Source organism: Heloderma suspectum, chromosome 1 (genome assembly GCF_057233095.1).
Source record: "Heloderma suspectum isolate Gila_16-S chromosome 1, 16-S_ref, whole genome shotgun sequence".
Taxonomy (NCBI): Eukaryota; Metazoa; Chordata; class Lepidosauria; order Squamata; family Helodermatidae; genus Heloderma; species Heloderma suspectum.
In genome coordinates, this window is record NC_139458.1 from 356,945,876 (window position 1) to 356,968,541 (window position 22,666).

At 39.3% G+C, this 22,666-nt stretch overlaps 1 protein-coding gene across 6 annotated transcripts in view; it reads left to right on the plus strand.

The window, feature by feature from the left end:
- Window positions 1–22,666, plus strand: part of QKI (QKI, KH domain containing RNA binding) — a 177,775-nt gene that overhangs the window by 79,499 nt on the left and 75,610 nt on the right. For all 6 annotated transcript variants that reach the window (XR_014786751.1, XR_014786752.1, XM_084827979.1 and 3 more), the window contains exon 4: window positions 13,230–13,373. Coding sequence is in view for 4 of the 6 variants with exons in the window: in XM_084827979.1 (XP_084684105.1) it covers window positions 13,230–13,373 (144 nt within the window). In the remaining 2 variants the exon portion in view is untranslated. The remainder of the gene's footprint in view (window positions 1–13,229; window positions 13,374–22,666) is intronic.

Below are 22,666 nucleotides of genomic sequence, written 5' to 3' on the forward strand. Positions count from 1 at the left end.
GTATTGGAGATTTACTCACAATACTGGGTTTTTAAAGCCACAGTGTAACTTATAGTATGTCATTTTAATTATGTATTCTGTTTCATCCCTTTGATATTTAGAGCCTTAAACTTGAAAGTTCATTGAGTGGATGAATTGATGGAAATCTAATTGCCTTCTGATTCCACAGAAAATGACTTTAGAAATATTAAAAGCAACTTGTCTCTTATTAGGTAGCCTGCTATTCGCTAAGTTTGTCGGAAGCTGCTATGTGGCTGCTATGTACCCATGATCCACCTGCTAAATGATGCCTCAATTCCAAACTGGTGTGAGCTGTACTTTGAACAGCCAACTTTCACCGTTGGTAAAACAAATTACACTCACCTGTGGAATTTAAGCTAATTATTGTGCTATTGTATGAAGTCCATGATTTAGTTAATTATCCATGGCTAATGAAGTGAGCTGTGAGTTTCTTTTTAAAAGGGCAGTCCATTTTATTACTGGGTGCTGTTAGAGTGTCTTAAAATTACGCCTTGATTAGATTGCAGTCAATTTAAAGAATATTGAAACAATTTGTACTGTGTTTTGGCGCAAACAGATTTTCTTTTAAAGGCATCTAATTCTCTCAGTAGACAGAAATTAGTACAGAAATGTTGCTTATGCATAGAAAGTGTCAAATGATTCCACCCCCACCAACCAACTTTTAACAGGAAGATTTGTCTGTTACAGTAACAAGCCATTAAATTGTGATTAAAGATGAGATGTCTAGAGACTGCCACTGAAAACAGATGCTATTCTTGGACGCTTAAATACAACATTGATCTAGATGAACTAGAAACCATTGTGATAATTTTTACTAGTTTGGCTTTGGAGCATAGACCATCCTCTCTCAACCTGATGTCCTCCTGCTGTCATGCTGGGCAAGGGCGATGGGAATTGTAGTCCAGCTCATCTGTAAGGCACCAGGTTGGGGCATGCTGGCATAGATATTATTTTATCCAGTGTTTATCTGGACAAGTTTCCAGAAAAATGAACATGCAAAGAAATACTGCTGCAGGGAAGGGGAAAAACGTGGATCCAGGGTGGATAAAAATTGATATTTTTAAAAATCAAATTTGAAAACATTAAAGTAAATATTTTATTTAAATCTTTTTGATTTTTTTAAAAATGCAAATGCCAAGTTTTTATTTATTTTAGTCTGGCCAGTAACACATGTTCTCTAATAATTAGGTTAATGTTAAATAACCTGTATAAAGCGTATTTGGCCTACAATTAATCTCTACAATCAGTGCCTTCTACCAGATACATGAGTTGAGGAGTCTTTTCTATGTGATCTGATCATTTTCTCAAAACTGAATATTTATATTCTAGCTACTAATCATGGGGATTTCATTTTCATCTGCTGAATATAACTGTTCTAGTCTGCCCAGTAACTATCTGCAGTGATGTGGGTTTTCTGGAAAAATTCCAGTGCAAATTATATTAATTTGTATAGGAACATTTTCAGTGTGTATGGAAAATTTTCCAATGCAGAGTAAATTAATTTGTATAACAAAAAAATTAAGTTAGCATTGGAAAATGTTCTGATGCGCTGAGAGAACTAATTTAGCATATTGATTTTACTTGTATTTCGGAAACAACACAGCTAAAAAAAGAGGAAATTTTTGTCCCACAATCATTTGACCCAAAATATTTGAGGGGGGGAAATTAAAGCACCCGTGTAAAGTGATTTAAATGTTACGTTATATAGAATGTTTATTGGAATATTTGTAAAAATTTAAAGACTTCCCGTGTGTATGTACTTCCCTTACATTACTGAAGTTCAAGAAAAAACAAAGGCACTGAAAACTGTTGATACACTTATTAATTTTAGCAACCCAAAGAAATGTGCATGATATGCTGACAACCACTCATCTATTTCAACATTTGAACTCTCTTCAACTAAGGTTGTTGGGGCACCTTCAGTTTCACTGTCACTATTTATTAGTTCCATTTCACTCTGAGAGATATATATATATGTATTTCAATAACATATACGTATGCTAAAGATAATCACCCGAAAAACATTAATTACAAATTTGAAACCAAGCTTGCTTAATATTGTATTTGCACTTGGCATACATTTATTTTTACTAATGAACTCTGAAACAGAAAATTTTCCACAGAAATAAAAAGTACTGGAAAATTTTCTGGCCTTCATCACTGACTATCAGACCTTACTTCTACCTATCAATCATAGGTGTTTCATTTTTGTTTGCTACTTTGCTTTTGTGGGGGGGACACTGGCCCAAGGCATAATGAAGCAGAAAGCAGCAACACTGAAAAGAAAAAGAGAAGACAAAATTGTCTGGTGTGTGGGTTCCTAAATTTCCATACTTAACCTCACAACCTGAATTGGGTGCTGGTTGTCAGAAGGACCCTGTATGGGGATATTTTAAAGACATTCCCTCTTTAGGTAAAAAAGGAAAGTAGATAAAATGTTTGCACTGCAATAAAGACACGAGGCCTGGTTGTAGGACTAAAATAATGTAAGCAGTGATAAGGTTCATGCATAACGGTAGCCCATGGGTTTAAACAACCCATGGGCTATTGTGCATGAACAGAAGACAGCGGGTGAGTGTTTAATAAACAATCTATAATCATACATTGTTGAGCATGATGCCTGAACCCAGAGCACAGGGTTGTTTAGGGGCTAAACAACCCAGCGGTTACATCATGAGTTAACTGGTAAGTTAAACAACAATAAACCATGGGTTAACCAGTTTGCACGTCACGCTCAACAATTTGTGACCTGGCTGATTGTAGGTTGTTGTTTACGTGTTCTACAGGTAAAGCATGTAAAATGTATACACTGCAATAGATGGAATTCCCCTCCTCAAGTGTCCCCCAAATCTTCTCAGGATTGTTAGGGGACCCTCCAGAACAGATTCTGGTAGGCAGGTACAGGGTGGAAGAGAAAGAAGGCGAAGTCCCGTTGCATGAGTGGAGGTCTGCTCTTGTGATGTTGTATGGAACCCAGTGTAAATGCTGCTCTGGTTGTAATTAATATGGTTTAGTGGCTAGATTTGCATATAAATGTAATAGTTTGTGCACATGCAAAAGGGGCTTTTTGAGTTGTGGCCTTGTTTGCTACTTTGCACTGTCATCTTTGTTTTGTTTATATGTTATCTTGTTTAAATTAGGGGTGGGTTTAAACAAACTGCTGTTTGTGTTTGTCACTGCCCCGTGGAATTCCATGGGACAGTGGCAGGAGTACAGCCTGTTGGGTATGCATGGTGAAAATTGCCCCTGGACCCCACCAGAGTTGCCCACCCCTGTTCTTAACAGTCGTTACTTAAGATATAGGACAAGTAATTTACACTGTCAGTATAGATCTGTGTTGTAGTACAGGGGACTGAGGGGGAAGGGCAATAATTAAAATTTAGGTGAAGTTCCACAGCCTGCTCCATTCAGCAGGATCTCTTGACCCTTTGGGCAAGTTTGCATGATCACTGCAGCCCACCTTGGCTTATTTAAGCCATATTGGGTTGCAGTCTGTGCCGGTGGCCATTTTGAATGTTCCACTGCCCCACACGGGGTTGGCATGGTTAGTCGTGTCATCGGAACCCTGGTGGCAGATGTTGTTTGAGGGGGAAACAACCCTGAATTAACTCTACAACAGGCTGTGGGTTATTTGATGGTTGTTTAACCCTCAAATAGCCCCTGCCGCCTGGGTTCGGATACACAGCAAACCATGGCAACTGCCTGCTGGGGTTGAATATTCAAAACGATCACCAGCATGTGCCACAACCCACTGTGGCTTAAATAATAAGCCACAGTGGGCTGCATTGATCCTGTGAAACCCATCTTTGTGTAGCTTTTTCAGAGGGTGGGAGAGGCTGCTGTTAGAAGAGGGGCTGTTGCACATGGCTAAGCCCATACAACCCATTTTGTTGTCTTGTGCATATTATGCGTTTTCTTAACGTTTTAACATTTAAAAACAAGACATCTGCTGGTAGATTTTTGAGAGACAATTGTCTTCTAATGAAAGGCTTGTATGTACAGAAGAAAAAGAATAGGGTTGATTGTGAGCAATCTAAATTTTTTTAAAGCATTTTTGGAATATTTGCATATCTAATTGCTATGCAATCAAAACTAAGTGAACTGTAGCTACTTGAAACTACAGAATGAAAGGCAATCATTTATGGGGGAAATATCACATTTACATGCAAGCCTGTCTGACTATTACAGTTAGATTGTTCTTGTGTTTAATTATAGTGTCTGAGAAATAAATTTATGCTTGTGTATTAAATGAATGAATGTGACCCTGAAACATCAGCTGTGCTTTGTTGTAACAGAGCAACTGGCACTGAGGAGAACTTAGTGTTGTGTATTTTGGTGATAAGGGACTATGCCAGAATAGCTGTTAATTACCTGCTTTGTTTGATATGGAAAGTAGGGGCTGTGCACTCCTTTTCCCACCAGTGACAGTGCTCAGTTAAACTTGTATTAAACAGTGATAATGCCATCTCTCTCTTCTGGTGTTAAAGAAAATTAATAGGGTATTTAGTGTGTTGGAAGGCAGCTTTGCGTGAATATAGTGAACTAAACATTTGTTTACTGTGAGGTGTGTCGTTTTTATGGTATCTAGTATTAAATACTAAACTGCAAAGAAATGGGGGAAATATTAGTTTACAGTAATGTATTTATAGGGAGTAAAGGCAGGAATCTAAGTAGGACAACTGAGGAACTGAAATTTTGGTAATGATGTGAAAGCCTGGAAACCCCCTCAGAAGAATCTTTGTTTGTTTTTAAATAAAAACAACTGAAAAATGTTGGATTATGAAATATATTTTCTTTCAGAATTATTAAAATGTTTAAGACAAGGTTTTCATATATTGCTGCCCTGCCTTTATTCCCCCCAGATGATTTCCAAGGATATCCTTCCTACAACATAGTGGCAAGGCCTTTGTATGGCACTGCCTCTGAACGTTTTTGCTTTACGGATGCTTCAGATTCCTCCAACTTTTGCATCATGTGAAAGAAGTTGGGCTATGTCTGCAAATATCCCAAATCAAGAAATAAACTGACATGTGAAAGGGTAGAGAAGCTTGTCCCAAGGCAGGCAAACCGTCAGTTTGTAGAAGTCTGTGAAGATAATGATAATAAAGGATCAGAAGAAGCAGGAAATCCTAATTGTCATAGCACAGAAAATTAGACAAAGTTTAGTCAAGTTGCACATAGTAAAATTAGTATTCTCTGACCCGGTTTGCACGTCACACTGCAATTTTGGGTTGTTTAACCCAGGAATTGTTGGGGATGAGTGAAGCACTGTTTCAGCTTTCTGTTAATAACCCAGGAACATGGGTAATTGCTGGGTTCAACCCACAAACAATCCAGAGTTTCCAGGTTCACACATCACAAAACAACCCAGGAATGTGTAAACCAGATCAAAAAGTCTCGGGGGGTTTCCTCTTTTTTCCCAGCTATTTTTCTGAAAATGACTGCTTCCTCTTTGTGCTTGACACTGGAAGAGACTTAAGTTCAGAATAAATAATTTTGTTTTACTACAGTGTTGATGGTTTCGTCTGTTTTCAACAACTTTTGTGTACTTTTCATAAACTGTCAAAACTGGAGATGCTAGATTCATAAGAATTCCTTAAAATTCTGCAATTCTAACTCCATTTGGAACAAAATTTAAAAACATTTAGAGGTAAATTTGTAATTATTGCCTGAATAAAATATATTTTTAAATGTAATGTACCAAACATTTTATGAACAAACTAAGTTATACATAATATATTTTATGTTCCTAAAGTTACTTTAAAACTGTAAAGGGTGCTAAAAAAAAAAAAAAAAGGCAAAGTGTTTCATATTTTTCCAGTCATGGATTCAAAATTTCTGGAAATGTTACATCTCGGGATTTTGGCAATGAAGTTGTTTCTTCACAGCATGCAGAGGGTAAATGTCTAATGCAGGGAAATCAAGAATTCTTCAGGAAAAATATTGGTTGTCATAAAAACTGATGCTAATCTTTGGAAATGCTGACATTCCATTCTGTGAAGTAGAACTAATGTCTCTATGGTGTAGTCGTAGTCGTCGTAGTAATATAATTTATATAGTGGCTTAGAATATATTCGATAGTTCTTATAAAACAGTATAAGAGAGATGGGCTTGCCTAAGGTTCCCAAGTAATTTATAACTGGTCTTCTCAGCTCTTGGCTACTATACCATACCAGCTCTTTAGCACATTGTGTGATACTTCTTCCCCTTGGCACCTTACTGACTGTGTTTCTTCTAATCCAGCTGCAGGGTTCTTTCTGTGTTGTACTGCTTCTGTGTCATCTTTACTATAATTGAGGAGTATGGAGGCAATCAGAAAACAATACTTAAAAGGCTTGTACATCCTGAATGAATGTGTTTTGATACTATTGTGACAGTCACATTCCTAGGGACTTTTGCATGTATTTGAAGGAGCAGTACTTAGCACTGAAATCACGAAGTGTGTGTTTTTTATCAACATCCTTAGGCCTTGTGCCTTATGTGGTGCTGTGGGACTGCTGATCAGCTCCTTGTCCTTCTGCTTAGGCAGTACTGCAGAATTCTAGCATATCTCCCATGTTTTAACAATGAAATTGCCTGATTAATTCATCCAGAGACTTGGGCTATTGAGTAATTGGTGTGGTAAGAACATCCCTGTGGAAATCCTAAACCCTTGTTGGTCATCTGTTAGGGACTGGATAGGATATGATAGACAAACTTAATGCAGATAACAGGAGTACTGTTGGTTAAAAGGGACCATCTGATCCAGGTTTCAGGTGGTTCTCTTCTCTTGAAAGTTCAGGTTTGAAGGTGCTTTTTAAAAAATCTTACGTTGGTGTTTGGAGGCTCAGGTGGTGTTGGTAACTAGGAGTGCTTTTTACCAGCTTCAGCTGGTATGACAGTTATTACCCTTACTGGTGAAGTTGGACCTTGTTGTTGTTATTCATACTGTACTAACTTCCACATTGGTGTACTGTAGTGTTTATATGGCGCTGTCCCTAAAAAATGCTCTGAAACATCAGCTAGTACAAACTGTCAAAGCTAGATTATTGGCAAGAGCCTGGCAATTTGAGTATATTGCCCACATTCTGTTTGTGCACTGGCTGCCTGTTATATATCTGGGCTCCGTGTAAGGCGCTAGTTTTAATCTTTGAAAGACTGAGTCTCTTCTGCACATCCCTCCAGTTATGCTCTGTTCAACATCAGAGACCATGCTAAGAAATTTTGAATCCATGACTGGAAAAATATGAAACACTTTTTTTTTTTTTGGTGTCTCTGCCTCTGATACTGGAGATAATCTATAGCTGTCATGACTAGTAGCCATTGATAGCCTTATCCTCTATGAATATGAAAATACCACCCATGCACCAAATCTTCCAAGTTTTGGAGACAGGCTGTATGCACAGGATGATATCAAAGATGGCAAATGAAATCAGGGTACATCCAAAGGACAAAGTGCTGTAGTAATGTCTGACTTCATTGGCTGGATAAATGCATGTTTCAGGCACCACAAATAGGTAAAATTTCTAGATACCCTAAATGACTGCCCTAGAACAGTTGGTCATGGAGCTGACCAGAGGGGAGATGTATCAGTCTGGAGGCCTGATCCACTCAGGGCGCAGTCAAAACAGATTCTGGGGTTACCAAGAAAAACAAGACCACTTCTGTAAAAGAATGACATACAGTTTATTGAATACACAGTTATAATATGGATGCAGGTATAAACAATAACCCCTTCATGGATCACTGCCTTGTTGTGGCAAAGGGGCTTGCGTAACTCAGTGAAGCCATAAGCTATGCCGTGCAGGGCCACCCAAGACGGACAGGTCATGGCGGAGAGTTCTGACAAAATGTGGTCCACTGGAGAAGGAAATGGCAACCCACTCCAGTATTTTTGCCAAGAAAGCCCCATGGAATGTATCACAAGGCTAAAAGATATGACACCGGAAGATGAGCCCCTCAAGGAGGAAGGTGTCCAATATACTACTGGGGAAGAGCAGAGGGAATTTCCAAGTAGTGCCAGAAAGAGTGAAGCTGCTGGGCCAAAGCTGAAAGGACACTCAGCTGTGGATGTGTCTGGTGGTGAAAAGAAAGTCCGATGCTGTAAAGAACAATATTGTTTAGGAACTGGAATGTAAGATCAATGAATCAAGGTAAGCTGGAGGTGGTCAAACATGAGATGGCAAGATTGAACATCGACATCTTAGGAGTCAGCGAACTAAAATGGACAAGCATGAGCGAATGTAATTGAGGTGACCATTATCTCTACTACTGTGGGCAAGAATCCCTTAGAAGAAATGGAGTAGCACTCATAGTCAACAAAAGGGTGGGAAAAGCAGTACTGGGGTACAATCTCAAAAACGATAGAATGTTCTCAGTACGAATCGAAGGCAAATAATTCACCGTCACAGTAATTCAAGTCTATGCCCCAACCACTGAGGCCAAAGAAGCTGAGGTTGATCGGTTCTATGAAGACCTACAACACCTTCTAGAACTAACACCAAAAAAAGATGTCCTCTTCATCATAGGGGATTGGAATGCTAAACATCACTGGGATAACAGGCAAGCATGGCCTTGGTGTACAAAATGAAGTAGGACAAAGGCTAATAGAGTTTTGCCAAGAGAACACGCTGATCATAGCAAACACTCTTTTCCAACAGCACAAGAGGTGACTCTACACATGGACATCACCAGATGGTCAATATTGAAATCAGATTGATTATGTACTTTGCTGCCAAAGATGGAGAAGCTCTATACAGTCAGTAAAAACAAGACCTGGAGCTGCCTGTGGCGCAGATCATGAGCTTCTTATTGCAAAATTTCGGCTTAAATTGAAGAATGTAGGGAAAACCACTAAACCATTCAGGTATGATCTAAATCATATCCCTTATGAATATACAGTGGAGGTGAGGAATAGATTTCAGGGATTAGACCTGGTAGACAGAGTGCCTGAGGAACAATGGACAGAGGTCCGTAACATTGTTCAGGAGGCAGCAACTCAATCCATCCCAAAGAAAAAGAAATGCAAGAAAGCCAAGTGGCTGTCTGATGAGGCTTTACAAGTAGCTGAGGAAAGAAGGGAAGTGAAAAGCAAGGGAGAAAGGGAAGATATACCCAACTGAATGCAGAGTTCCAGAGAATAGCAAGGAGAGACAAGAAGGCCTTCTTAAATGAACAATGCAAAGAAATTGAAGAAAGCAATAGAATGGGAAAGACTAGAGATCTCTTCAAGAAAATCAGAGATCTCAAGGGAACGTTTTGTGCAGAGACAGGCATGATAAAGGACAAAGAAGGCAGGGACCTAACAGAAGCAGATGAGATTAAGAAGAGGTGGAAAGAATACACAGAAGAACTATACAGGAAAGATCTGAATGTCCCCGATAGCCATGATAGTGCGGTCACTGAACTTGAGCCGGACATCCTAGAGAGTGAAGTCAGGTGGGCCTTAGGAAGCATTAGTAACAACAAAGCTAGCAGAGATGACAGTATTCCAGCTGAGCTATTTAAAATCCTAAAAGATGATGCTGTTAAAGTGCTGCACTCAATATGCCAACAAATTTGGAACACTCAACAGTGGCCACAAGACTGGAAAAGGTCAGTTTACATTCCAATTCCAAAGAAGGGCAATGCCAAAGAGTGTTCAAACTACCGTACAATTGCGCTCATTTCACATGCCAGCACGGTTATGCTCAAAATCCTCCAAGCTAGGCTTCAGCAGTATGTGAACTGAGAACTACCGGAAGTACAAGCTGGATTTTGAAGAGGCAGAGGAACTAGTGATCAAATCGCCAACATTTGCTGGATCATGGAGAAAGCAAGAGAATTCCAGAAAAACGTCTATTTCTGCTTCATTGACTATGCTAAAGCCTTTGATTGTGTGGATCACAACAAACTCTGGCAAATTCTTAAAGAGATGGGAGTACCAGATCACCTTACCTGTCTCCTGAGAAACCTGTACGAGGGTCAAGAAGCAACAGTAAGAACCAGACATGGAACAACCGATTGGTTCCAAATTGGGAAAGGAGTACGACAAGGCTGTACATTGTCGCCCTGCTTATTTAATTTATATGCAGAGTACATCATGAGAAACGCCGGGTTGGATGAATCACAGGTCGGAATTAAGATTGCTGGGAGAATTATCAACACCTTCAGATACGCAGACGATACCACCCTAGTGGCAGAAAGCGAAGTGGGTCTCAAGAGCCTCTTGTTGAGGGTGAAAGTGGAGAGTGCAAAAGCTGGTTTGAAACTCAACATTACAAAAACGAAGATCATGGCATCTGGCCCCATCACTTCCTGGCATATAGAAGGGGAAGAAATGGCAGCAGTGACAGATTTTACTTTCTTGGGCTCCAAGATCATCGCAGATGGTGACTGTAGCCATGAAATTAAAAGACACTTGCTCCTTGGGAGGAAAGCTATGGCAAACCTAGACAGCATAGTAAGAAGCAGAGACATCACCTTGCCGACAAAGGTTCGTATAATCAAAGCTATGGTTTTCCCAATAGCAACGTATGGCTGTGAGAGCTGGACTATAAGGAAGGCTGAGCGTCGAAGAATCGATGCTTTCGAACTGTGGTGCTGGAGAAGACTCTTATGAGTCCCCTAGACTGCAAGGAGGTCCAATCAGTCAATCCTAAAGGAAATCAACCCTGACTGCTCATTGGAAGGACAGATGCTGAAGCTCAAATATTTTGGCCACCTAATGCGAAGAGAAAACTCCCTGGAAAAGACCCTGATGCTGGGAAAGATTGAAGGCAAAAGGAGAAGGGGACGGCAGAGGATGAGATGGCTAGATAGCATCACCGATGCAATGAATATGAACTTGAGCACACTCGGGGAGAGAGCGCAGGACAGGAAGGCCTGGCGTGCTATGGTCCATAGGGTCACGAAGCGTCGGACACAACTGAACGACTGAAGAACAACAACAACAACATAAACAGTAAACACAAAAGAAAGCTCTCACACACCCCTCCATTAGAAATCACAGTCCGATGGGTGTTGCATTGGTTCCTGGAAGGCCATTTCAAGAGTCTACAGCCTCTTGGCGGGTGGGCGCCCTTCCTCCACCAGAATGAGAACCAAGAGGACCAGCCTGCTGGATTTTATAGGTGTTTCTAAAGAGACGAGGGACCTCTTTTTTGCTTCTCGTGGGAGAATAAAAGCAACATCTTTATCTCAGGGGATGAGATCATACAGCTGTGCGATACTCCCTGATACCATCTATGCTGTGTGCAAGAAGAAATCTACTTCTAGCATAGCCTCTGAGCTCTTTGCACTACAAACAGCATATAGGATGCTGTGTCAGTTCACACCTGACTCCTTACCAGTCTTCCGAAATCAAACTACAGGACATGGCTCTGGATTTAACCGTAAGTGGCTGAGCCTGCATTCTAGTGCAGGATGTGAGTATTGTTCAACCAATTGGAAACAGTGACCACAGTGCTCTAAAATTTAATGTATACATTCCAAGTAAGTCCAACGGAGTTACATTTGACTTCAAAAGAGGAAACTTCTTTAAAATGAAGGATTGGTAAAAAGGAAGTTGAAAGGGAAAGTCAAGAGGGTCAAATCTTTCCAGAATGCTTGAGGGTTGCTCAAAATCACCATAATAGAATGTTATCTAGAAGATATACTGCAGTTCAGGAAAGATACAGCAAAGTCCAAGAGGTCACCAGTGTGGTTAATGAGCAATGTCAAGAAAGCTATTAGAGAAAAATAATTGGGCAGGTGTAATGTCGTTCTAAGGGTCTGTTATGCCTGCAATAAAAATAAGAAGTTATTACTGTTTTGTTTTTGTTTTTCAATTCTTGTGGTAGTCAGTGGGGGCCATGAAGCCTCGGTTTTCCAGCCCTTGACTTGGGTTTGGTACCGAATCAAAGAGGACCAGCTCTGAATTGGTCTGAGCAGAAGTGGGGCATTTTCCGAAGTTTTGAAGCGGGGCGGGGTGGTCAATGTACACCTGTAGTATAGAGTAGTTCTTGGTTTGGTTGGCATAGTTTGAGATAGTTGAGCAGGAGCAACAGTTACACCCAATTCAGAAATGTACCCTAAGTGTCATAGTAATGTTGGCATCTCAGACTTTTTTGTATAATGTATGGAAAACAATGTTGAATCTAGAAGGAAGAGTGCTAATTGTGAATATGCAAAGATGATTTTGTGTTCAGGATAAATCCACAAAGAAATTTGTAGTATGTGTACCTATCTATAGCAAAATTCTTAATATAACTTTATTCAGTAGACTAATTAGCTACTTGTTCCTAGTGTTGTAGTATAAATCCTTTAAATTGCAGTGATAGCCTGATCTCTTCATGCCTGTCACTTTGCATTTGTAATTATGTTTTGGAACATGTGGGCTATTTTTACAGCAGTTTTTATGCTGTCAGTCACTGTACTGAGACATGTGAAATTATTAGATTGCTAATATAACATGCAGTTGTGGCCATAGCTCTTATTTGTTCTGAGTGGTCACTGATATTCCCATATATGACTGGGCCCCCAAACAAAGTGCTAGACACTATACCCTTGAAGGCCATGTTATGCTCTGTGAGGATTCATCCTCTCTCTGAAGTCTGTTGCCTCCATCCCAATTAAGTTTGGAACTGCTGTCACACCAACAATCACCTTTAAAATGTTATCATTTTTTAGAGCAGGACTTAGAATTTCACTATGACCTTGAATTGTAGCTGGGCTGGTGTAGACATAATAGTATTCATTTCGTACTGGGTCAATTGAAATTCAAAATAAAAGTGACAAACTGAAATTTTTGTTACAGAAAGTGTCCTGCTCTACCATTGCACACAAATATTCCCCCCTTACCTTTCATTTTCTGAACTAATCATGACTCATTGTTATGTCTGTATTAGGCATTGTCAATTTTTTTGTAATCTGATTGTTTGGCTTCATTTACAGATTTCAAGGAAAATTGTAAGCTGTCTGCGAGGCAGTCAATAAATGTTGCACAAATGGCACATTTGAAACTTGCATATTAATAAGTCATTTGAAGTAACCTTGAATGCACTTCATATTTTCTCTTGGAACTTAATGGCAAAATGTAACCCTCATTCAATAACTTAGGAAACAGATATGTATTGTCTACAAAAATATATATTGGTGAGATAGCAGCTGTTTCTCTGCATATGCTTTGTTAGCTCAAATGCATTAAGTTCATTACCATAACTTGTAGTTGAGACAACAGAAATTAAACGTGGTGTGTTTGGTTTTTTCAGGAAGAACAAAACAGAGGCAAGCCCAATTGGGAGCATCTCAATGAAGACTTGCATGTACTAATCACTGTGGAAGATGCTCAAAACAGAGCAGAAATCAAACTGAAGAGGGCTGTGGAGGAAGTAAAAAAATTACTGGTACCTGCAGTAAGTAACTACATTAAATATTCATGATTTGAGATGTGTTATTTAAATTAGGATCTTTCATTCATAGGTTGTATGCATGTAAGAGAAATATCTCTGAGTATTTTTCATCTAAAACATCAAAGAAGGCTTTGTCAACCAAACAATTTATAATAACAAAAAGGGTGTTGAAAGGAATATATCTATACTTGCTTTTTTCAAAAGCAAGTTTCTCCTACTGGGAAAGGGCAATATCTAACAAATGTGTTCTTTACAGAACATGCATAAGTGGATGATACCTGAGAACTATGGATTGCTTCAAAGTTCTTTGACCAGAATATGGAGATATGCATGACTTAAAAACAAAAACAATTTAACCTCTATGCTACTTCACAAGGTACTTCTTAAACCTGTGGAAGTTTCAAAAATAGTTTGTAACATCATATCAGGGGGCTGCTGTTCAAAGAAAAAGGGTATAAGGTCTGCAGGACATGGCAATACCTTTGGGTGCACCTAAAGTAAACTCTCGATCTGCCCAAGGGTGGGGAAAAAAGGTGGGGGCAAACTTTTGTGGCATCTAACATTTGCATCTCTGATTGTGGTCATAATATTTCTCTTGTTCCCACATGTGAAGATTGGATTTCATGATTGTGCTAAATTCAGATCCAGTCAGGTATTTTTAAGTAAATCTTTCTCTCTACAAATTGCCCTGTTAGACAGAGTTTCCTCTAATAGAAATTTATGAATGAGACATTTTAAAAGTCTTACTATGGAAATATGAGCAGAATATACAGAGTATATGAGTTGTAGCTAATTTTCCATGGAGGACAAATTCATAAGCCCACTGTCATTTAAGCAGCACAAGGATACAGTTTTGAGATGGGATTTTATTTCACATGTGTGCGGGGCCACATAAACATGACATTGTCAGCTTATGTGAAACTTCAAAGATTTTTTTTAGAAGGAGTTAAATATTATGCTATACAGTTTTCAGTACGATTTTTCCTAAAATGCAGCAGAAGTGTTTGCCATGAAGAAGAAAGGAAAGCAGTATCAAAATACAAATATACATTAGTGCCACATTCAAAACCTATTTGGTCCATACAATTTAAGTATTCTAATACGTTGAAAAGTCGCTTGAATAATGTGGGGAGAACACGGACACAAAGCCAGCTTATTCCGAGAACATTTTTCATTTAAATGATTAAGATGTCAGGAAGTTTTTCTAAAACTATTTTTAGGTAGACCTTAATTGGTTTAAAACTGAGCATGAAGACATAACTGCTCCTCTTCTACATTCAACTAAATTGTGATAGTTGTTGATAGTTTGATAGAATTCTATTTGCGATACCTCAGTTCTAAACGTTTTTACTTGGTAATAGCTAGGGCTGTCAACCAATTAAAATTAGCTGATTAATCATCTTCCTTTGAACTGATTTAATGGACTAAATTTAAATACACTTTGCATATTACTAAAATTTAAATTTAGGTGTCTTTTTGAGAACAATCAAGGCAGCATGAGAGCATAAAATTTAATGAACAAAAACATCACTCTTTTTAATTCCCTGATACAATAACATATCAGAAAAAAGTGCCCTTATTGATTTTAAATTGGCCCTGTTTGATTAGCTAACTTTTAAGTCACTTCACTGATTAAATACCTTAAAGCTTGAAGCCCCATTGACTTAAATAGAAAATGCGTATGTTTTTGTGTTCCACCCATATTCATTGGTAGTTGAAGTGATCTCAGTGAGGATGTATGTACATGATGATTAGATTGCAGCAGTTTTGCTGTAACTTCATAGGCTTAAATTCAGTGTTGGTGAGCAGATTTCCCCTTGCACTCCTCCCTGCTGCAGTTGCTTGCACACCTCCCAAATCTACTCCAGTTCTCCAGAGCAGATTTGGGGGGGCGGGGGGCCGGCAAGCGGGGGGGCTCTTCCACAACAGGTTACCATTCTGCAGGTGCATGGTTAGAGCTGGATACAACCCATAGTGTTGAGTTTATAAAGACTTGGCTGTGTTAAACTTATTTTTTTAAAGTTACTCAAAGAAATAGTGTATATTGGTTAGAGACAACATTGAGACACTTAGCTTAGTTTGGGTCAGGATTGAGATATGCATAAAAGAACACTTTTGAGACGCATGGTACTCGCACATACCTAGCTGCTAAATTTCACCGGACATCAAGATTTTTACGTATAAATAATTTAGTTTTGCTCTATAATTCTGGTTGCACTCTTTATTTTCTTGTATCACTGTTTATGTTTTAGCATGTGTCAAACAGGTATTCTGCCTCCATTTCAGTGTTGGTTTTTCTTTGCAATTTGTTTATGCTTGGAGATAATGTGGATGTTTGCATTCTGGTAAGAAAAGGGAGAGGTTATTTGAGTATTTCTGTAACTAAATATTCATGACTATTACTATAGAAAAGAAACATAGATGGGCTTATCACATTTGCCCTCAAAATCTAAGCGCAAACAAACAATTTACAGAAATACTTTTCTTATTTATCTTCAGTCATTATAAATGGCTAACTTGGCTTCTGAAATATGAGTTGAAAGAAACCTTATGGAAATGTTGTGTTTTCTGATTCTGCAATTAACATCCTCAGTACTTGTGTACTAAGAGTGGTTCTCTCTGGTTCACTGTAGATGTGACACTGCTTCTATGTATATTGCCATTTATTAGTAAGGAGCCAACCTCAGGATTACATACTAGCTTCCTGGAATAAGTTCTCCTTGCCTCCTCCAGATCATCAAAGGTGGATAAGCACCGATATTAACAATTATTAGGGTTATCTGTGGTTCTAGTTTAACAAGGATTGGAAACTGTAGTTTAACGTGGGTTTCAGAAGCACGCTTTGAACTAAAATTTCAGATCTTGTTTAATGTTTGTGCCAATAAATTGCTTTATGAACGTATGGGGGCATTAGCTTTCATGGACTTCACTTGCTCAAATGCCAGAAGTGGGAGTTGACGTGGGAGAGATCGGTATAGACTGGCCATGAAATTCAAGAAGTGCAGTCTGTGAGATTTTTGTGCTGAGCTGAAATATATATTCCAATTGGGACCTGCAGCAAAATGTTAAGGTGTTTCCACACTCCTTAACAGGAGTGCTTGTGTTCAGAATTCTTTCCTGCCATCCCTGGTCTGCTCCAGGATCCTATAAACTGTGTACAGGGTTCAAGCAGGTCTGTTCACTCTCAGCCTTTCCCATGGGTTTCCATTTTTCTTTTGCATTCGACACCCTGTGTTTTGTGGCTCCCAGAGGCCATTGAGTATGTCCTCATTGGGCTGATTTGTGGATTTGGGGAGATTACTCAATTTTGAGTTTAAGATGTTTTGTGCTTCTGCAGGTCCCTGGTTTTATCTAAGCATGCTGATACCTCTCTCTTGTGGCTTTGTTTTGGCTCCAATCCTGTTGTCACTCTGCCACCTGAGTTCATTGTTAGAGGGAATGATAAGCAAGAGTCATCATTCACAATGTCAGTAAATACAGTTTAGGCAGCTCAGACAGCTAGTTTCTTGGGTGTTTATCACATGGACAGCAATTAGTACATTTGTATGGTTTACTCCACAGTCTTTTCTCACAAGTAAGATTATGTTATGTGAAGTCTAATGAGGATATTGTCATTCTCTTCTACTCTGCTTTTTGTGGTGGCACCCAGGAACAGCTGGAGTGAATTCCAATATGATGGTAACCTCCTGACTAAGGGTTCAGGTGTAGGATATGTGCTCCTGCTCCTATCACACTTTTAAGAGTTGTCCCAGAAAAGAAAAGGATTTAAAGTGGAAAGATTTGAACAAACATGTGACTATTGCCACAGTTATGCTTACTCTAACATAGCTGAAAAACTCATCTATGCTATATCAACCAACAGTTGAGTGAGCCAGCATGTTGTAGTAGTTAGAGTGTTAGACTGGTACTCGGGAGATCTGGGTTCTAGCCCCCACTTGGCCATGAAGCTCACTGGGTGACTTTGGGCCTTTCCCTGACTCTCAGCCTCACTTACCTTGCAGGGTTATTGTGAGGATAGAATGGAGAGGAGGAGGATCACGTAAGCCACTTTGGGTTCCTTGCAAGAGGAAAAACGGGGTGATATAAAAGCAATACTAGTAATAATAATAATTGGGTGCAATTAAAAAATCAGTCTATCACTCTAGGGAATGGTTGAAATACGCATTGTTGCGAGGAGAAGATTTATAATGTATACCTTGGCTTATAAAACAGGAGTTTTTATGCCCTTCACACATGGAACTTAGATCTGGACTAGAGGACCCTGACCACTTCTCTTCAATTTAAGTACCAAAGATTGCCAGGAGACAAACTTTCCAAAAGAGACCCTAAAAAGCTGAACTAGGGCCACTCTTTCTGTCAGGAGTGTGATTACCTTTCTGCATGTAGGAGAAGAAGCAAGTTCCGTTCTGCATAAGTGGCCTGTAATTTTTTAAAAACCTTGGACAATTCGCAAACAGAAGCATGTCTTATTATCAAGGTACTCATCTGCCAGCTACTTTATGATTGGTCTCTAGTTTATCCACCCCTCAGCTACCACTAGAGCTCAGGTCTGATCTGATACCAGAATTTTCCTGTCTTTTTACCCCAGTACTTCTTCTCATGTCCTATCAAACAGTGCTTGGCTACTTTGCTTGATTTTGATGTTTAAACTTTCACACAAATAAGTGAGGCAGAATTGTATGCTCTTTGTTTGTGGGGAGGGAAAACCCCGCAATGGTGGTCCACATGCAGAATACTGTCAATTCAAGCATTCACACTTATGGTATAATGTCAGAAGTACTCATGGATCCTAATGCAGCTGACATTGGAGACCTCGCTTCTCAGTTAACAGCAGAAGCAGGGATTGGAGAAGCAAAATTACTTTTGCATTTCCTTTGATGATTGAAATGGTTCTTAACTTCTAGTAGGTTTATCCTACATTTAAGAATAATCTTAACGATCAGGTAATTCCTCAATATCACATGTGACTTCTGGTCAAATGAGATTGGGGGAACCTATTACAAATACTGCAAGTGCTTCATAAATTGCATCAGTTCTATTTGCAGATGTTGTCTTGAACTATATTGCATGTGGTTTGAAATGCGTCAGTACTGTGACTAATGCTGGTCTGCAGTAAAATAGTATTGTGTCAACTGGGCTGAGAATCAGTACTCATTGGTGGAATTAAGGAAAATTACTACTGAGAGAACATAAAAACTAGGCTCCTTCTAATTTCAGCCAAGTTGCACTTTTTGTATAACTCTTCTGTTTGAACCGAATCAAGTTTTAAAATCTGCTAGCTATTCTGTATAGACTACTGGATGAGAGTGAAAAAAGTGGCTGTACTAATTCTGATGGACTTGTTTTGAACAGGACATCTTTAGTGATTGAAAAAATCACTAGAAAAACAGCTTACTTAAAAATAAAAGGTTTATGGCTAAAATTACTTCGCCTTACTTTCTGAACTTTAAGCCCATATATATTTGCAAGAGCTAGCTGGAGTTTTGCGATTTGAATATTGCTGTTCATCTGTTACAGCATGTCTTATTCTATTAATATTTGGGTAGCTATGTTTGAATAGAGCAGAGCTGACATGAAGACTAAGGAGCTAGTATAGGATCATCTTTGCAAATGTCTTTTTAAAAAAGTATATTAAATTAAGATTTTGTGGATCTATTTTAAACACTGTTTTCAACAGAGAAACTGTTGTAACTTCAGTCTTTTGCAGACATCTCCTCAGAAGAGATAGTCTGTCATCTGTTACTTGATCAAGGTAAAGCCAGTGTAGTGTAGCATCTGTAAAGGAAACTCAGCTTTGATCTCTGCTTGCTTATGAAGTTCACTAATTGGTCCTGATCAAGCCACTATTTCTCAGACTAAAGTACCTTGTAGAGTTGATGTGAGGACAAAATGCTGCACCAAGTTCCTCAGATGAAAAGTGTGGGGGGTACAATATTAAAATCTAAGGTACAAGTAGCTTCCTATCTGATAATTTCACAAGTGGTCATACTTGCAAATCGTGATTATATGCAGTTAGACATAGTTCATTTAATCTCATTTATTATATTTCAATACCACTCAGTAGCCAAAGCTCTCTGGGTGGTTTATAAAGATTTCTATGGAATTCCTCACAGCACTATCCACTAAGGCCACTGAATCTGCACAATCTAATCTGCTATCTTATCTTCCACAAGCGAATTGCTTGACACAACTGTAACTGGTCAGATACTGCTTTCATCTGCCCCATGCCTATGACTGGATAGGGCCATCGGCATGAGAAACGGAGGTTGCTTCCCTGTAAATGGAGTTCTTCCAGAGTGCCATTGTCTAGTCAGCTATCCCTACTGCTTCCCTCTTTTGGGAAACATATTTATCACTAAAAAAACAGAGAAGCAGGGAGGCTGAGCAGTAGCTCTGCTTTGAAGACCTTGTCTCCATGTGCTGGATGGAACTTCCTGTGCATTGGTAGTTAAAGGGTTCCAGTGCTCTCACCTACTACTTGGCTGGACAGGGTCACTTAGGAAGAATTCTCCTAACAGGTAAGGAGCTTCCCCGTTCTAACTCCAGTTTTTGTGTCATGTTCCAGGTCTTCCAAAGGTTGATAAGCCCCTCCCAGAAAAAGTAAGTTGGGCTGTGATTTTTCTGATTTAAAAGTTGTAAAGAATAGAGACAAATTTAGTGGTCATTCTGCCTGCCTCTTTATAAGATTATAAAGAGTTGGTTTTAGACAGTTGTAGTAACTTTATTTTACAAGTCACTTTATCTTGTACAATTGCAACTCATTGAAACTGATTCGTGAAGCCACATTTTTCACTAATTTACATGGATAAGACAATCATATTTTTGTAGGTTTATTCTAGGCACACAACCATTGTAAATTGGTGTAGCTCATACTTGAAAATATTGGTTGTTTCAATAATTAGGGAAAATGAAACATTCATGCCAAGGACTAATATATGGAATCCTAAAGGCATTATATTTGTGGATTTAAAAGGTTCTGAATGATGGTAATGTACTTTTCAAACAATGCCAGACTATAGGATGAATGATCTGTTGTTTATGCTGAATGTTTGTGTTCCATTCTTTAGGCATTATCAAGTTTAGGTATTTACCAATATAAGTAATAAGAACTTTTCTTCCTAGCTAAAGGTCCACTTTCATAATATGTACATTAATCATACATACATCTTATTACTTTCAAATCCCCTGTGATTAAGAATAATATAAAGCATGCAATTTAGTATAGAATGTTATCATATCAGACTCCTAAAAAACAGTCCAACGTCAACCCAGTGCACATTTTGTACTAATATGTTTGCACATTTAAAATGTGGGTGGAGGGATTTAAAAAAATACATCAAAGGCTGCTGTACAAATTAACAAAAATATATTTAGCCTTAGGCTAAACTCAGGGTGATGTAGTTGCACAATAGAGTATGGATGTGGCTTGCTCCCAAAATAGATAGAGCTGTCAGCAGATGCTATTTCTTGATATTGCCCAATTGTATTGGGTTAATGTCACTACAGAGCTGTACTTAGGGTATTATGGAATACATGCCATGGCAGAAAATGTATGCATTAAACGTAAGCAATTGGTAAAAGATAGTAAAAGTTATTGCAATGAAGGGGTGGAAAATGTCAACCGGGTATCTGGGCGTGGATGATTGTGGGGGTAGACGAAGCCATTGTGGCTTCTTGCCATGCGACCATAATTTGCATAATTACCCGTGTTGCCGCGCAAGTTGCCATATCATCCAAACACGGCATGGCAGAGATGGCTTCATACCCACCGTACAACCCACAGTGTGCAGTAGGGGTTGCTGAGTGGGTATGAAGTGGCACCTACTGCGTCGTGTGCGTGGTTCGGACAACATGGCAACCTGAGCTGCAGTGTGGGTAATTATGCAACTTACAGGTGTGCACGTGGCAGGAGGAGAATTTTACCCCTGTGATCGTCCAAACACCCCTTAAGTCCTAACTTAGACTTTAGGCACCAGGCTGGGATCTGAGTTACCCTTCAGACCAAGGTGAGGACATCAGCCAGTTCAGATTTCCTCACCTCTGTGAGATGAATCTTGTCTATCTTCCACTTTCTTTTCCTTGGTCAATAGGAGGGGGATTTCCTGTGTATGTGTGTAGAGCAGCCTTCCCCAGACTGGCACCCTCCAGATGGGTTGGGGCTGCAACTCCCGTGATTCTGAAATTATGGGAGTTGTGGGCCCAACACATCTGAAGAGTGCCAAGTTGGGGAAGATTGGTGTAGAGGATGCTTAACTCATTGTTTACATGCTTAAGGCAAGAAAAGTGAATGAAACAAGTAGGGCAGCTGGCAGGAAAATGAGAGTTATTAAAGAGAAAGGTTCTTAGATTAAGCCATTGTCTCCATGAGGCAAATGAGGGAGGTGGGAGAAAGGGTCATTGACAATATATTTGCTTTTTAAAAGTATAGTGTATTGATTTAAGTTAGTGTTCTTAAATTTATGACCTAGATTGCTAATAGAAGACAGATCTAAATCAAATTATTAATATTGCTTCCTATATTTCCTAAACAAAAGTGGATACCACCTAAACAGATTGATATACAACTAAGTAAGTCTTTATACTACTGAGGATAATCTAAAATGCTCATGCAACATAGACTACTTTGCACTGCAGTGTTTGTGTGTAGACGTGAGGAGGCAATTATGAAATTAGTGGCTCTGGATGTGCAGACACACAAACGAGATGAGATTGTGCAAGACCAATTTGTTTAAGAACTTAGGACCTACCAACACACTGCATGTAGTCTGATTTTAAAAGCCATGTATTTAGTTTTTATAATAAAGGGGGTTTGGTTTCTTAAACAGCAGCACCCCTCCATTGGAACACAAGTTTTTGAAAACAGAATGAAAACAGAATTTCAAAGGCAACAGACATAGGAATCTGTTCAAAGAAAGAGGCAGCCCTGAACACCTCTAAGACCACTAGTATTCAGCCTGCTCACGTGAAGGCTAACAGTGGGAAGGGGAAATGGGTGCTCATGCAAGACTCACCCGCAACATTGCTGACCCTGCCCGTGTTGAGGGGGGAAAGCTGAAGGGGGCTTTTACTCCCATTTGCTTGAACACAAGTAGAAGTCTCCACGTAATTAAGAACCCTATTTTATTAGGGTTCCGGATTGCTTAGCTGCCTTCAGACCTTCCCCCGTCTGTTTCAAACGGACTAGGTGATATTCAACCTGTTCTGGAGGGGGTTGCACTCCCCCTAAAGGATCAGGTTCGTAGTTTGGGGGTGCTCTTGGATCCAGAACTGTCACTTGAGGCACAGGTGAACTCAGT